This window comes from Vicia villosa, linkage group LG4 (genome assembly GCF_029867415.1).
Source record: "Vicia villosa cultivar HV-30 ecotype Madison, WI linkage group LG4, Vvil1.0, whole genome shotgun sequence".
Classification (NCBI taxonomy): Eukaryota; Viridiplantae; Streptophyta; class Magnoliopsida; order Fabales; family Fabaceae; genus Vicia; species Vicia villosa.
Window position 1 is genome coordinate 57,771,462 of NC_081183.1, and position 17,499 is coordinate 57,788,960.

General features: G+C 31.1%; 1 protein-coding gene across 2 annotated transcripts; it reads left to right on the forward strand.

The window, feature by feature from the left end:
- The first annotated feature begins 12,201 nt into the window (after positions 1-12,201).
- Positions 12,202-15,381, forward strand: LOC131594838 (heme oxygenase 1, chloroplastic-like). Of its 2 annotated transcripts, XM_058867045.1 has the most exons (4): positions 12,205-12,914; positions 13,693-13,916; positions 14,835-14,942; positions 15,097-15,381. In XM_058867045.1, the coding sequence occupies exons 1-4, from the start codon at positions 12,494-12,496 to the stop codon at positions 15,187-15,189; spliced, it is 846 nt and encodes a 281-aa protein (XP_058723028.1). In that variant the 5' UTR covers positions 12,205-12,493; the 3' UTR covers positions 15,190-15,381. The 2 variants fall into 2 exon arrangements, with proteins under 2 accessions (XP_058723029.1, XP_058723028.1); XM_058867046.1 differs by lacking the exon at positions 14,835-14,942 and having other exon boundaries at positions 12,202-12,914.
- Positions 15,382-17,499: the final 2,118 nt, after the last annotated feature.

Sequence of the window (17,499 nt, forward strand, 5' to 3'; positions counted from 1 at the left end):
AAATAATGGAATATAATACAAAAATTAGTGGGAAACAAAAGATAATAATAATCTACTTGTTACCAGTACAGTCTGAGTTTCCTGATTCTGCGCCTGCAAAAAGATTTAACTCTGTACCAATTGTGTCAGTACCATTTATCTGTAAATAAATAAATAGCATGTGTGAAGTAATAAACAGTATTTGGCGTTTGCGTAAGAATAAATTCAACTGCAGGCCAAATTACTGTATACAAAAAATTCTAAAAACTAAGTGTTTCATATGTTAGGATATTTGTTGAAATAATCCATGATTATATGAGACCCTTAATTTTCAGATTGGAGTTTTCTTGAAAAATATGTGGGCAAATTTTGGGGTATAACACCTATCATCTTCTTTCCAAGGACTAGACTGCATTCTTTCTTCTTCTTTCTCGTTTTCAGAACTGAATAACTTGCGTTCCACCGGAGGTTTGCTTGTCCTTTCCCCCTTCATTGGAATTGTAGTGCTGCTAGAATCTCTAGCCTCCTTAGCCTTGTATTCTTTCTGAGCTTTCTTCATTCTTTAGTGTCTTCTCCATTGAGATCTGGACATTTGGTTTCTTCCTTTGTAATTTTCCAACCTGTATGTCTCTTGATTTGATGCCTGGAACTGCTTTCTATATGCCATTGCAGTTTGCCCACCTTGGTCCCAGCTTCGCCATTTGTGATTTCTTGCACCAGCTTGTGTCCATCTATCCGTGGGTATGTCCACGGGAAGTTTGAATGTCACCCTTCGAGCTCTAGGATGAGGATTATCAGGCCCCTTTGATGGTGTTCGATTGTCGAACACATACATGTTGGGACGAAGGCCTTGAGACTCCCAACCAGTGGTGAATAGCACCCTTTCGAATGATTGTGCCATAAGGTTGTCATAGACTGCCCCACATCTGGGACACATAAGAATTTCTGTATTTTCCTTGTGACACCTAACCAAGAAACTCACCAAGCTATCTTCTGGCCTCGGATACACCTTCACCAATAGGTTTCCTCTTCTCCAGGGTTGTTCCATCCTTTCTCGTTGGGCCCTTTCATAGTTATCTTGGACCCTTTGATTCAGCATAATCGAGCATCTTGGACACATTAGCATCCTTCCATAATTTTTCTCATGTCACTTCTAGAGATAATCTTTCAAACTCTCAACTTTATGCGGGATTCCAATGTTCCCTTTTTCCCTTAACAGACACTTTTCTAGTTCCTCTATTTCAGATAAAGGCTGCCTAACATTGACCATGTTAACGCCTGCTGGAGGAGCTTCAGAAATATGTATCTGTTGAAGTTTCACCCTGAGGTTTTCAGTGGCCTCGCTAGTTTTCTCCTTCAGATCTTCAGTGATCTCTGCATCGAAGGATTCTTCAACATCAGTATTGAAGACTGCATTGTCATTTAGGCTCTCAGTAGCCTGCTTTCCAATTGAAACCATCTCCCATTCAGCAATTTCACCTTCAGACACATCCACCATATTGATGTCAACTGGTTCATCGTAGTTTGTGTCAGTGACGTTCAAAGGATCAACATCAACTTTCATGAGATTCTTTGTCTTATCTGCGAACTTCAAACGCCCATCCTTGATAGCATTCTGGATTAAATCCCTGAAAAGAAAGCATTGTGAGGTTTTATGGCCTAAGAAACCATGATATTTACAAAAACCTCGTTTCTTTCGTTGCTCCAATGGAGGAACTTTGGAATTGGGAGGCACTATCATTTGGCCATCTTTTACTAATAAATCAAATATCTCATCACATTTAGTGACGTCAAAAGTGTAAGTTTTCTTTGGAAATTTATCACTTTTGTCATTCTCGACTGGATTTCTTCCATTCGAAGGGGTGAGCAATTTGCAGGAGTAAGGCGACGCCTCTTTTAATTCGGCTAAGTCTATTTCAACTTCTTCGAAACTGTATGAATATTCGAAGGGTTCGTCCTCTGCATCTCCAGCCTCGATATATGACACTCTCTCTTTCTTAAAATTCTTATTTGCTCTAGCCTTTTCAGCTTTTAAGTGTTCGACTTGTCGAACTCTATCTGCCTGTTGAGTCATATCCCTCAGATATTGAGTATCCAATTTCTTTTTGATTGAATAGTCTAGACCTCCTGCAGCCATTTCGACTAATTCGTGTTCTGGAACCACAATGAAACACCTTGATTTCATCAAATGGAACCTATTCAAATAATCATCTATAGGTTCTGTGAACTTCCTCTTAATGCTAGCCAATTCCTTCAAACTTATCTTGGTCTGGCCCATATAGAATTGCTCATGGAACATCTTTTCCAAGTGGGCCCATGCATCTATGGAATTTGGAGGTAAGGTAGTGAACCATGTGAAAGCATTTTTCGTTAGCGAACTTGGGAAATACTTAATTCTCAAATCTTCATTGCCTGCTAGATCACCAGCCTCTGTCAAGTATCGGGCTATGTGTTCCACAGTCGATTCACTAGTATCTCCCGAGAATTTCGTAAACTTGGGTACTTTGGTACCCCTTGGTAATTCCGTTTGCATAATATATTCTGCTATAGGGGAAGTGTAATTTGGACGTCGAAATCCAGTGCTGAGGCCGTTATTAGCCATAATTCTTTCTATCATGGCGGTGAGATTATTTTCTGTTGCCATATTGTCTCTCATAACCCTGTGTACAACTTCGTCTGGATGTTCGTTCCTTCCTACTACGACTACCATAGGCGGCTGTTGGGGAACTGGTTGTTGGCCAGTGTTGGTCCCTTGATTTTGAGTTTTTAAATCTATCACCTGGTTTGTTTCGACGGGTGTTTGCCTAGGTGGTGGAACTGCATTTCGAACTTGTTCTAGGATTGGGTCGCCTTCTCGATGGGTGGACTGGTTATTTCTTCTCCCAGTTTGAGGGACTCCTAAAAAATCTGTCATTCGACCTATTTGTGAAGATATCTTTTGGTATGTTTCAACATTATCCTGGTTAGTCCTGGTAATGTTTGCCACTAATGGATTAAAGATTGACCCCAATTCTCTTGCAAGAACACCTAGCATATCATGGTTACTTGCATCCATTTCCTGCCTAAATGCTGCTTGACTATTGGTAGTTAAGAGAGGCATTTGGCCTGAAGGGCCTGTGTTTTGTGCGCTTCGACCTATCGAACCGACATTAGGCGAAAACGCCGTTGTGTTAGGTGCAGTATATGTGGGTCCCGCCCCTCGTAATCCCGCCATATACGAATACAGCATTCCATAAGGATTGTTAGGCCTCCAACCCTCGAAAGCGGATGAGGATGGTCCTGGGGTATGTAATTGACTTGCGGCATTTGTCGAGAAATGTGGTATCTCGTTTGTGCCTGTAAACGGAGGCATGGAAGTCGAACTGGAGACTGGGACAGTCCCCGTTGGTCCTGATGTATTTTCGGGCATAGCCTGGGAACTACCTATGGCTGCAGATCCTGTCGACCCTGGTATATCCTGCGCTCCTTGTGTAGAAGTCGAAACGTGCGTAGTATTTGCCGCTACTGTTCCTGACCCTTGTGGGGGATCTTGATCTCCCCCTCCACTGGCCATATTGACTATTTCCTTGTTGTACCTTCGTTTAGGAATCGGTTGTGCAGTGTTGGTTAATTTACCGTTCCTAAGGTTCATACAAGGTCTTGATATTTTCTAGACAAAAACAAAACAACAAATTAATGACAATCTGGTTGTCACTGTCCCACTGGGCGTGCCAATTTGTTTACGGTGATTTCCGGTAAACAACCGCTAGTCTTCCAAACTATAAAATATATTTTGGTTACTCGCAGGATCGACTAGATTGATCCTAGGACATAGTCAAACAATTGTCTTTTGATATAATTTGGTTCGTATTTGTTAGTTCTTGCTTCGAAACTTGTTTGGGATGTGATCATATGACTAATCATGTGAAATAAACTTGTTATACACATAAATATAACTTCGAAAGAAACATAAAAGAAATGTAAATTGCAGAAGCGTAAAATACAAGAATATAAGTGCAAGAATGTTAAATGCAGGAATGTAAAGTGCTTCGAATAAAAATCAAACGAAAGATAAAATAATTGGAAAGATACTTGAATAAAGGAAAATACAACTCTATTTAAAATGGTGTTGGTGTCATACGTACATTTCTCAGCGAACTCTTTCTCTTAACACTTGATACTTGAGTAATTTTGTGAGTGATTTGTACAAAATGAACACACTGGATCCTAATACTAAGACCCTTATTTATACTAATTCGACCCTAACGGTCCTACGCTAATGAAATGCCATGTTGCTTCACATGCATACACTTCGCATCCTTGGGGGCCATCTGTCCTTGATCGGTTACACAGAATATTTCGAAATTCAAATCTTCTCGCCCGAGTTCTCTTTCGATACGTGGCAACGTGATCTAAAATGAGAATGCCACGAAATACGCAAAGCTTCAGTACCCTTTGTATTTCACGAAAATGCTTAAGTCCAAAAGACAACTTATTTCGAATCAACTTCGATCTCCATCATCCTCACTTCAACTTAAACAACATCCTCGAATCATGGCCACCAGGAGCCATTTTATTCTCAGAAATGGTCATCAGAAACCATCCTTCTTCGAACTCTAATTCTTCAAAGAATATTTTCTTCAAACGAAATCTCCAGCTAACACCTGTATAAAACCATTGTTTGCTTTAGAGGATAGGCAACTCAAAACTTCATCTTGGTTCAAGATCAACCGCTGAAAAAATCTCCGTTTGGTGTGGAAACTATATGCCTTAAGCCCAGCTCATTGTTTGATTAAAAGTTAGCTTGGAAATTTGATTTCCTTGTATAAGGAGGTTTATGAGCATATCCTTATAGAAACCCTAAAGTTTAGTGGATATTGTCAAGAATTTAAAATTAGAGTGTGTTTGGATGAGATAATTGAAAAATTTAAAGGATTTTAAAATTCAAAGCAATTCGAATGATTCAATTGAAATGATTCAATTGAAATCCATTCTTTAAAATTATTTTGTTTGGATGGAGTATTAAGATAATTCAATGTTAGATTTTTGGGGTCATTTCTTATAAAATTTAAATTTTTTGGACCAAATTAAAAAATTAAAAAGTAGGGGCCAATTTGCAATTTTTAAAAATTTGAAGGACCAAATTGTAAAATTTAAAAATTATTAAGGACCAATTTGCAAATTTTTGAAAATTTTTAGGGTCAATTTTATAATTTTTGGAAAATATGAGGACCAATTTGCAAAATTTGAAGAAATAATAGTAACAAATACATTCTATGGAGTATGAGAGAAATTTCAAATTCTTTGGTTTTTGGTGTCATTTCAAAATGATTAAATTTAACTTAGATAAAATACTTCATAAATTTCCATCATTTTAACAATTCTTCATTTTTGTATCCAAACAATAAATTTTGTGCAAATCATTTTAAATTCCCTCAAAACATTACATTACCTCATTAAAATGCTTCATCCAAACACACTCGTAGTCAATAATTTTGTGGTGTTCTTCTTCTTTCTTCATTATCTCTTTTACTTTCCAATATTTTTATTTCCTTTACTTTCTCGTTGCCTATTTACTCTATGTTTTACAAAATATTTTCAACCTTTGATTTTTCAAATGACTAGTAAAGGACCCGTGCGCCCGCACGGGTCACGTAAAGTCGGTATAAATATTAAATAAAGGATAAAGCTAACATGTGCCCTTGGGGCACAAGTTAAGAAACCTAAATATAGAAAATTTGTATTGGAAAACGTAATAAACACATTAATTATCAACTTTTAATGAAAACAATGCACACTTTTTAAGAAAATTTGTCCACATTTAACTCTTAACATGTGCCCTAAGGGCACATGTTAGCATTACCCTTAAATAAATATAATATGGTTATAGTTAAAGAATTATATTAAAATATATATTAATTAAGCGAAATAATTTCTTCAATAACGATGATTATCATATCAATATTAATTTAATTTATCAATTTGTAGTTGTTTTCAATGATGATATTTATGTTGGATAAAAATTAAAATAATATTAGAGATAATTAATTATTATTGTTGATTACAATTTTAACTCTGAAAAAATATAGTTCTTGATAAAAAGTAAAAAAATAAATAAAAATTGAGATAATGTAGTTATTATGTACTATCATTATCAACAATTTTTATGGACTCTCACCCCTAGTATGTCTACCCGCCTTTTTTTCCGCAGACGCACATTATCAACAATTTTTATGGGCTCCCACCCCTAGTATGTCTACCTGCCTTTTTATGAGCATGATTCAAATTGCAAATTTAAATTATCAAAATAAAAAATTGCAAAAAAAATTATAACATCTATATAAGTCAAGAAACAAAAAATAATGAAATGACATATTATAATTCAATGCAACACATTTAAATCTCATTATTTAACTTTAAATATATATTTAATTTGATTTACCAAAGAAAAATTTGTACAAAAAGATGTATATTATTAATATTAATGTTACTTATCACATATATGTCGTTAATTTCTCATATTTGTGTTAGCTACTCATACCGAATCAAAAATACTAATGTAATGGAATAAAAACAGCAAAAATATTTAATTCAAATTGCATATCCAATAACAAAAATAGAACATTTATTAAATAAAAAATAACTTATAATTTTATTTATAATCTTGACAGAAAAAGATTTATATACCAACTCTTTCTTTATATTTGATATATTTAATGAAATGAATATAAATTAGAATTAATGTCAAATATTTTTTTTATAGATATTAAAGAAATGAATATAAATTAGAAGCAATGTCAACTATTTTCAATAGGAAAGATACAATAATGCGTATTGAAAGGTGTTATATGCATTTAATTTTTAATTTTTAATTCTATACAAAATCTTTTTTGTATGTTTATTTACAATTATTTTATATTGATTCCTCTATTTGAATTTGAATTATGTCAAGGTACTATATATTTGTTGATATTGTATGGAAGGTAGAGAGTTATATGAATTTCATTTTTTTATGATTAATTAACCGTAATGATTACTTTTAGATATTTGAATTGATTGGAAAACTTGTAGGATGCAAAAGAAATAATGATTGTTTTTAGATATTGTCAAATATTAAAGACATAAGGCATGCTAATATGAGTTGATGATGAAAAAAGACAATTGAAGGCATGAAAATCGGATTAAAATATTTGTTTAAACTTGGACATGAAATTAATTTTGGTAGACATCGATTTTCTTATTATCATAGTAGTTATTATAATAGTAAATCAATTATTTCTTAAAAAATATTAATAATTGCAAATGTTAAAAAAGAAGACTAATTATTATCACCTAAAACTACATATTCCCAATTACATTTTCTTCAAACTTCTAATTAAAAAAGACTATTAATTATTACCACCTACAACTAAAACCTACTAGAACTAAAATCTAGCTCTATTGGGTCCTTTATTGCGATAAAATAAAATAAAACTATTTAATATTTTATTAAATAAATTAGGATTGGAAAACAAAAAAAAAGTTAATCGTGTGAATTTTTTTAGCCATAAATAACTTTTAGAGATATTATTATTATTATATATTAATTTTAAAAATATTATTATTGCTATGATTAATAATTTGGGACTGTTAACTCAACATAATATTTTTATTAGGTTGATTAATGTATAATTGATTTTTATTAGGTTGATTAATGTATAATTGTTATTAATAAGCTCTTAATGTTGATTATTATGAAAATTTAATGAAAAATGAGACTGTTCTCCCATCGAACCATCTCCACTTTTTTTTTTGTTAATGTCCTTTGATGCAGTCAAATTTTCTACTCTTTGTCACTGAAAAAAATACATTAATAAATAAAAGGCAAGTAAACCAAACGCAGAGGTTGGTGGGAATCATAAATCTACTATAAATCGAAACAAAAATTTGATGAATGAATAGAGTGGGAATTCAAAAGGTTAATTTTCTGTTTCCAATATGTTAATTTCTTTAACCGAGAAAAACTGTTGGAAGTATAATAGGGTTTGGAAAAAGACTTCAGGTCAAATATGATTATATATGATTAATATTTAAAGTAATAATGCATTTAAGACTTGTTAGCTACCATTAACATTGAGAATCAAAATAATTAAATTGGAAAAAGAAACGAAACATGCTTGAATTATTTGAAACATAAATATTTGGCACGTAAAGAGTCACATAATAAAAATGATAATAATTTAATTGGAAGCTTATTCATTATGCTTGTCTAATTTATACTACATAGTTTATTCGTTATCATTTGGAACTGTAATTAATGATGGTTAAGAAAAATTAAAGATGAATTTTATTAGCATTAAAATTGTGTTTTTCATGAAAAACAAAGAAAGTAAATTTAATGCATTTTATAATTATTTGTGTGTAGTTAATTTTTAATTTAGATTGAAATAAATAAATTGAAAAATCATATTTAATTTATGAATTAAATCAAATCCTAATCCTTTTTAACTCTCCATTGAACTTCAGTGAATCATATATTTAATTTATTGGAATTTAAGATGGTACTCCGAACCATGAAGACACTTTATTTTTGGTGAAATTTTTATATGAGAGAATCGTAGTCAAACTCTCCCGTGAAATCTTATCCTTCCTTTTAAAATTTTACGTGAGAAAATTGCAATCCCAATTTTAAACTCTCCCGTGAAATTCATGTACCCATTTTTTTCAATTAAATATATTAAAAGTTTTTTTTAAAGAATTAAATATGAGGATGTACACTACTTATATATAATATTTTTATAAATAGTAAATAAATATATAATAGTTGATATCTTGGCCTTTTGTTTTAAATATAAAAAGTGTCTTTCATAACAAAATTTGTTTATTCATCAATCATAATTTTCTCATGTTTTTTAATAAAAACAAATATATGTATCAACTTTTAGAATAAATGTTAACATCTTATCATAAATAAATGCTAACATTTTTTCATGTCAATTTTATTTTTATTTGTATCATGTAATAATAATATATATCATTTTTTATCAGGTATATGATATTTTTGTTTAAAAAATTTATAAAAGAAATCATACTTAATTGATTGAAATAATTTTTATAGAAGCAAATTATTGTTGCCTATAAAATTGACACTCTAAATCAAAAACAAATTTGAAAATCAAAATAAAATTGATTAATTAATTTAACGTTTTATTAACAAGTATTTATATGAATTACATATATAAGAAAATTAAAAAAAATATGGATTATACCATATTATATTTTGATTATATTGATTAATATAATTTAATAATTATATAATATAGCAGTTCAAACCTATTACTTTGCATCTTTTAACATGATTTTTTACTAATATAAATTTATGAGTGGTAATGTAAGAATATTCCAATTATTTTAAGATAATTTAGATCAAATATTAAATAAATATTTTTTATCTATTAGTTTGAAATCAAAATTAATCATCAGAAATTCTTATTAGAAGGAGTTAAGTATTTTTTTTCTTGTATTAAGTCATAATATTAAATATAATTATTTTTTTTAATTTATGATATTTTTTTAAAATAAATTTATAAAAAATCATACTTAATTTATTAAATCCATTTTTATAGGACCAAAATATCTTGTGAATTTTGTGTATTCACCTATTGTTATTGTCCATGTTTTTGTAAAATATTCATTTATAAAAAATTATTGCCTTCCGATTTCTTATTATCATTGAATAAATATTTTTCTTATTATCATTCAATTAATATTTTCATATTCTCATTCAATTATTGTCTTTTTTTTTTCATATTCTCATTCATTTTTCATATTCTCATTCAATACCAAAAGGCAATTGCAATTTTTGGAAAAAAAACAAATAATTAAGAATGTTAATTATATAGCCGTAAAAAGATTCTGTGGATTAATGTCATTATTGATATAGACCCTAAAAATTGTTTAGAGATTAATGAGATAATTAGGGTATGAAAAATGACCTTAAATCGCCTATTGATTTTCTTATATAGATAATAGATAATTTGATGGTCTTATATATTAAAAATTAATATATATAATAACACCCTAAATTTTTAAAGCAATATTTAGAAGATAATACTCCTTCTATACTCATATAATATAACAAAATATTTAATAAAAATAAAAAATAAACAAAATATATCTCTCTGTCTCAATGGAATGCTCTGTAATTAAACTTTTCCACTTTCTATTTCTCATATTTTTTTTTCTTTTTCAAAAAAATAAAATAAGAGTAATGTAGAAAAATGAAAAGTTAAGAGTTTAGAAAAAAAGTGGGAAAATTAAAACCTTTCACTTTATTTATTAAAAAAACTAAATCTTAATAATTAAAACTAACGACTCTTAATTAACAATAATAATTAATAAAAATAATCCGAATTATTTTTATATTGAATTTTTCAAATCAAATAAGAAATGACATTTCACCATTTAATTAAAAATTAAAGAAAAATAAATAAAAAAAGTAACCATGAGAAAAGAAAGAGAATGCAGTGATGTAAATTTTGTGTGCACCAACGTAAAAATTACTTTTTATCTCCAAAAACACTTATAAAAAGTGATTATTTCAATCCAAAATCATTTTTTCGATTTATATCTTCTCTATTGTAATAAAATCAAGTAAACACCATACTCTCTTTCTTATCACATTAAATCAACTCCGCGTTTCTTTGTGGTCGTTAATGTCCTTGATCCACTCTTTGTCACTGCAAAAAAAATACATTAATGAATTAAAGGTAAGGAAACTGAATGCAGATGATGGTGCAAATCACAAATCTATTATAAAGCAAAACAAAAATTTGACTTCACATATCTGAATTTAAAATCCTGAAACAAACAAAAATTATATTAGAGAATCAGAAATTAAAATTGAAAATCAAATTCGTAGATATGCAGAATAGTAAGATCTGAAGTTAAGCAGAGCAACTGAATGATGGCAGAGCAGTGAATGAGGAGCAAAGGAAGAGAATAAAAAATTAAGAATGCAAAGAATGAAGAAGGTGGAAATAAATAACAGAGAATGAAAGAAGAAAAGGTGATGCAAAGAGATAGATATATGGACTCATACAATGGTTCAACAATTCCCAATACACTAAACCGTAAAAGCATTAAAAATACTGTTGTGTATGGAATAAAGCAAATGGGTTTAGGGTTGAAGGAGAGATTGAACTTGTGAATGAGAGATGCATTATGTAGTTATTATAGGATTCAAGAGGCAAACGAAATTGAATGGGAGGAATGGAAAAGGGTATGCAAATTTGAAATTATGCAGACTTCACTTGGCTCTATGTCTGCATGACCCAATGAAAATGCACAGATGCAATAAAAAAAGCGTGTTCCAATAAAAAAGATTTGCATTAAATTAGTGGTTGGAATGTAATGATTATTAGTTGTGTAATTACTCTCAGGGGTATGTAAAACCATCTTAAATTGATTGTGATTAGGGTAATTAAGGGAATTTAGTGGTAATTGATTTTTATATATTAAAATAGATTTCATTTTCAAACTTCTACAAATCACCCATCTCTTATATATGAAGTCACATATCCAACAAATGACATCAAAGTCTAACTCATATTTACAGATAAATTATTTAAAAAAAAAAAAAACTTAAACACACTTTTTACAATAGAACTTTCCTAAACACACTCCATTATTTAATGGTGATTGGTTTGAGTGAAATTTTTAATGAATTCAATTATATATAAACATTTACAAGAGACTCAATATACTCTATTTTGTCAAAAGATAAATTAAAACTAAATGAATTATTTAAACAATATATATGAAGGGAAATGTAAAAATTTTCTTTCAATCGTTTTAATTTTAAATATTCAACTTTTTTAATATTAATTATGTGACAGTTTATGTATTTTTCATTTTATTTATTTATTTAAATAATTATATTACATCAAATTTTCATTTTAATAAATATACCGTTTATATACTTTTATACGCATTAGTATTAAAAAAAATTAGAGTTTTCCGTGTTTTTTTAGTTGTAGCAATAGATAAATATTAGAAACTGAAAAGCAAAATATTGTTTAAAAAACAACAAAACTTAAAACAGTTTTTTTTTTTTAAATTCTAAAAAATATAAACCAAACAAATTTAAAATTAAAAAAATGAGAAAACAGTTTATGAAAAAAAACCAATAAAACAGTTTAAAATTCTACGGTTGTAATCGTATATACCCTTTAATTCTCTCTGATCCTTTGTTATTAGAACCCTTACCCCTCGCTTCTATGAAAGGGGAGAAGGCAGACACAGAACACAAGACCTCAGACTGAACACCGGCACGCCCCATTTCAAACACTTATCCTCAATCAAGCACCATTATTATTATTTTAATTTAATACACCTCCTTTATTTTAATTTATTCCTTTTTTTTATTAATTTTCCATCTATCGTCGCTTTTTCTTCAACGTTACTTCTAGGTTACTGCACCAGCCTCTCACATCTCCAATACTAATTAATTCTTTCTCAGTTTCACATCACATCTCCGTGCACTCAACTCTCTTCCATGGCGTCACCAACAGCTCTTTACCGAATCCATTCCCTTTTTCTTTATAAAAACAATAACCCCCAACTCTCTGTTTCACAAACTCGTCAATTTCGTTCCAATTTCTTCTTTCAAAGGAAGTTATCATTCGAGGTGCCCAGGATGCCAAGGAAAGAAACCGTTATTGTGTCTGCCACGACGGCGGAGAAGAAGCGTCATCCCGGTGAGGCGAAGGGGTTTGTGGAGGAGATGAGGTTTGTGGCTATGAGGTTACATACGAAGGACCAGGCAAAGGAAGGTGAGAAACAAGTTGAAAAGCCTGAAGAGAGAGCCGTCACTAAGTGGGAACCTACTGTTGATGGATACTTGAAGTTCCTTGTTGATAGCAAGCTTGTTTACGATACACTCGATAAGATTGTTCAAGATGCTGCTTATCCTTATTGTAAATTTCTTTATCTCTTATAATTTTCTATTTCTCTTTTTTATTATAGTAATTTTGATTTCATGTGTTTATGGCTTATCCTTAGAGACCCTATTTAATCACTGTTTAACTCTCACAAATATTTTAAGAGGCTTTACTTAACGGTGACAAATTTTAGACCATCCGTGGACGCTTACCTTTGATATATGGTGACCCTGCTGTATTTTGAAGGGAGAATAGTGATTAGAATTAGATTATTTGGATTTAGATTAGACAAAATCAATGGTTCATATTGACATATTCTAACTATGACTTGTGCTTTTATTACATTTGCAAAGGATTCTTAAATCTTGTTTATCATATGATCTTTGAGAATGTTTCTTCTTCGTCCCGGCGCTTAATTCTCCCATCCCAAATTCGAATCAGTAATAGGAACTTTGTAAGATGAAAATGTCATTTTGTTTCTTTTTTTTCCTACTGTTTTTTATATAGTTGGATTTGCAGCAAAGATTGAATTTGCAGCATTTTGATTATCTCGAGGCTTTGTTTGGGATTGGATTAATACAAAACAACTATAAAACTGTTGGATGTTATTCTTTCTTTAGGTGTATCGTTAAGCTTTTTGATGTTTAGCTCTTGTTATTAGTCCACATTGATTTATTTTCTGAGTGTTTCTTGTTGTCATATGTGTTTATTTGTTACTACTTCAACATATCTCTCAGAGGTTTTGAGTTAGCATTAGTAATGTTCTCAGCTAATTTGATAATCTAATTGGCTGGTGGTTGTGTTTGGCGTGCAGATGCTGAATTCAAAAATACTGGTTTGGAGAGGTCGGCAAGTTTGGACAAAGATTTGGAGTGGTTCAAGGAGCAAGGTTATACCATTCCTGAACCTTCATCTCCTGGTCTTAGCTATGCCCAGTATCTTACAGATTTGTCTCAGAACGACCCTCAGGCTTTCATTTGTCACTTTTACAACATCTACTTTGCACATTCAGCTGGCGGTCGAATGATTGGGAAGAAGGTAACCGTTTGCACAAATGCTAAAAGTGCTTATATCATGTTTGAGTATCACATTGATTATATTTACTACATCTTTAGCTCTGTATTTTTTGCAGGCCATTACTTGAATTTCATTTCATGATTAACGTTATGACACTTTATAAAGCAATATTTTCATTTTTCATGATAAAGTGGGAATGTCGTGACATTCTTGTACATACTCTATGCTTCATATTTGTCAGTATCAAATACTGTGTTTGGTGGTGGTACAATTGGCATGCTAAATGTACCACCACCAAACACAGTATTTGATACTGACAGATATGAAGCATAGAGTATGTACAAGAATGTCACGACATTCCCACTTTATCATGAAAAATGAACTTTTCAGTCCAAAGCAGTTTCTGAAGCATGATTGAAGCATTAACATAAATTTTTGCATAGTTTGGCTTAAAAGGGGCAGTGTAAGCAGGCCCTCCTTGCCCGCCCTTATTTTTTACAAGGTGGATCAAGATTTTAAACCCGCACCATTAACTTTGCCCGCCCCCGCTCCACCTGTGGTTTGCGGGGCGGACATGCCCGTTTGCCACCCTTGATTTTGATTAAAACCTGTTTAGAAATTTCAACTGCAGAACAGCTGAATCCAGAAATGCAATTGAGTAAAATATTTTCTAATATTAGTCTCCATTTAACCAAAAAACGTTAAACAGAAATAACTAATTACAAGCTTTAGGCATAAGTAGGGTCTTTTGCTACTTTTGGGTAGATATGTAAAGTTTCATCATCAGTACTGCACTATAGATCCTCTTTATATTAGTATGAAGTAAGATTCAGTATATATGCATTGGATGTTTTCAGTCATTTTCACCTGATGCGACAAAAACTAATAATAATTGTTGCCTATGCATTTGATATCCTTATTTTTTTTTACTTTTAACAGATTGCTAGTCAGTTACTTAACAACCATGGTTTGGAGTTCTATAAATGGGATGGTGACCTTTCACAGTTGTTGCAGAATGTTAGAGACAAACTGAATAAAGTTGCTGAAGTATATTTTTTTGAAAACTCTTAATCATTTGCATATTATAAGTTTATTTCTAATAATGCTTCATGTATTGACCGCAAAGAGTAACATGATAGCTTTCAAATTTTCAGCTATGGTTATGAATATAACTTGGGTAATTTTTGTTGTTTCTTTTTAGGAATGGACTCGAGAAGAGAAGAATCATTGTCTGGAAGAAACAGAGAAGTCATTCAAGTTATCAGGAGAGATTCTGCGTCTAATACTATCGTGATAATCTGGCCCCAACTATATGTAATTATGTGTGTTGTTGAAGTGCATGGCGGAAGCCAATGCCAATAACATTGTTGTTTCATCATATGTATATATAAAAAAAATGTAGATGTATATTTAATTTTCAATTCACGAAGGAATAATAGAACTTACAACTTACGTTATTGAAATGAAGCACCATTTTGTTGTTTTACCTTTTCTATAAAGAGGTTCTTAAAAGTTTTTAGTTTCTTTGAGAACATTTGAAAGTGGGTTACCTTGAAGGATACATTGATCACTTCAATTTCTTTGTGAAAACACCACCTAAGCACCATTTTGTTGTTTTACCTTTTCCATAAAGAGGTTCTTAAAAGTTTTTAGTTTCTTTGAGAACATTTGAAAGTGGGTTTACCTTGATGGATACATTGATCACTTCAATTTCTTTGTGAAAACAGCACCTTGGTCCAATTGCAAACCGTTTATCCAAATGTCCATATTCAGTTTCACAAACCATCTTCTAAATCCATTTTAATTATTCAATCAACCAAAAGTATTCATTGTGTCATACTCCAATTTTTTACCTTAAAATCATACATCATTTGCATGTCAATTGTCAATCAAGATCACAATCTTGAGATTTCATTTTTTGGTGTTATGCTCACTTCGTCTAAGAGGGGAACCATCAAGCGCCCATGTTTGTTTAATTTGTTTTATACTAACCAAAATCTAAAAATATGCATTTTGTTTCTTTTGTTTGTGTTTTACAGGTAAGAGATCGAGTAAGAACCAAAGCAGTTCAAAAAAGAATTTTTTTTGAAAATTTTGCTGAGGAAATCGATTTCCATGGACGAAATTTGAAAAAAAAAGAGGGAAACATGACATCATTTTGGCACCAATCACATTTCCTTGATTATTCATTGTCATTACCAATATTCCACATCATTTCCATATTTAATTTCCTTCATGAACCCGATTTTAACACCATTTTTACCAATTAAATTCAAATTAATCTCCAAGAGACAATTACCAATTTGCCACTACCCTCCCTTCCAGTTCTATAAATAGAGGTCTTCTCTCATTCATTTCTCAAGCTTAGAAAGCCAAAAAAACTCTTGCAATTTCTCTTCTCATTCTCTCCCAAATCACTCAAAGCTCTTCTTCCATAAAAAGTTAGTGAGATTCACATTGAATCTCACTAATCTTTGAGCTAAACCTCCATCCAAACACTCTTTCTTCATGAATTTTCGGTAGATCAAAGCATTTGGTAGTTGTTATTGAAGTTAATTCAAAGTTTATGCAAGAATTGGTAAATTCCTAGATCCATATCCATTCTTCAAGATGTGATCCTTTTTTGATTATGTGTGTTACATCTATGGTGTTATTTGAATGTTATTTGATGGTGAATTGATGAAAATTTTGTGCACATTGGTATCCAAGATCATAAGGTGTTTGTTGATATATTTAACCAAGGTTTTGTGCTTCTAATGCTGTTTTTTTTTAAACTACGCTCAGGAAATCAATTTCCTACAGAGGTAAATCAATTTCCACACTCTGTTTGCGCCAGATTTGAAAAACTGCACTCAGGAAATCGATTTCCTGCAGGCAGAATGTGTTGTTTTGCCTTTTTTAATTTATTTTTGGTTATAATTCCTCTCTTACTCCATTTTTTTTATATTTTCTTTGAATTACAAGTTTAGAGGTCTATTTCCTCTTCAAAGTCAATGGACTTAGGGCGTTGATGGGATGAGAATCCTAATCCGCAACATTAAGTGATTGAACTTGAAGATGGAAGGAACCTTTGAATGTGATTCCATCTTTTATTTCTTTTATTTTGGTCGATGAAAATATTTGATATCATTCGAATTCTTTTGGATTCTTGATGAAGATGAGACCGCTACCTATTTTGTTTTCGTGCGGTATTGCTTTCGGAGAACGATCTACATATTGTTTCTCTCGCATGCATTAGCACAAAAAATATTGACCGGCTTCGTTGTAGGGTAACTTCTATATAAGTTACTTTGCGATCTGCTTAACATTGCGCAACATTCATTGTCTTGAATCGAAAAAAGATCAAATATGGCAGAGATTGTGTGCGGTTGGTTTAAGACTTATGGAAGTTTATCGTGTAGTCGTTATGATTCTATCAAGCTTCTGATGAACTTTCATTGAATTTAAACCCGAGGTCATCATTCACTCACCATCGATCTTTATTACTAACACCGATGATATACTTGACAAGTTTCAAGATGGTCATCTTGCTAACAATTAACAATTGACTTTAATTTCTGCACTTTATTATATTGCTCTTTATATTTCTCGCTTTATGCTTCAT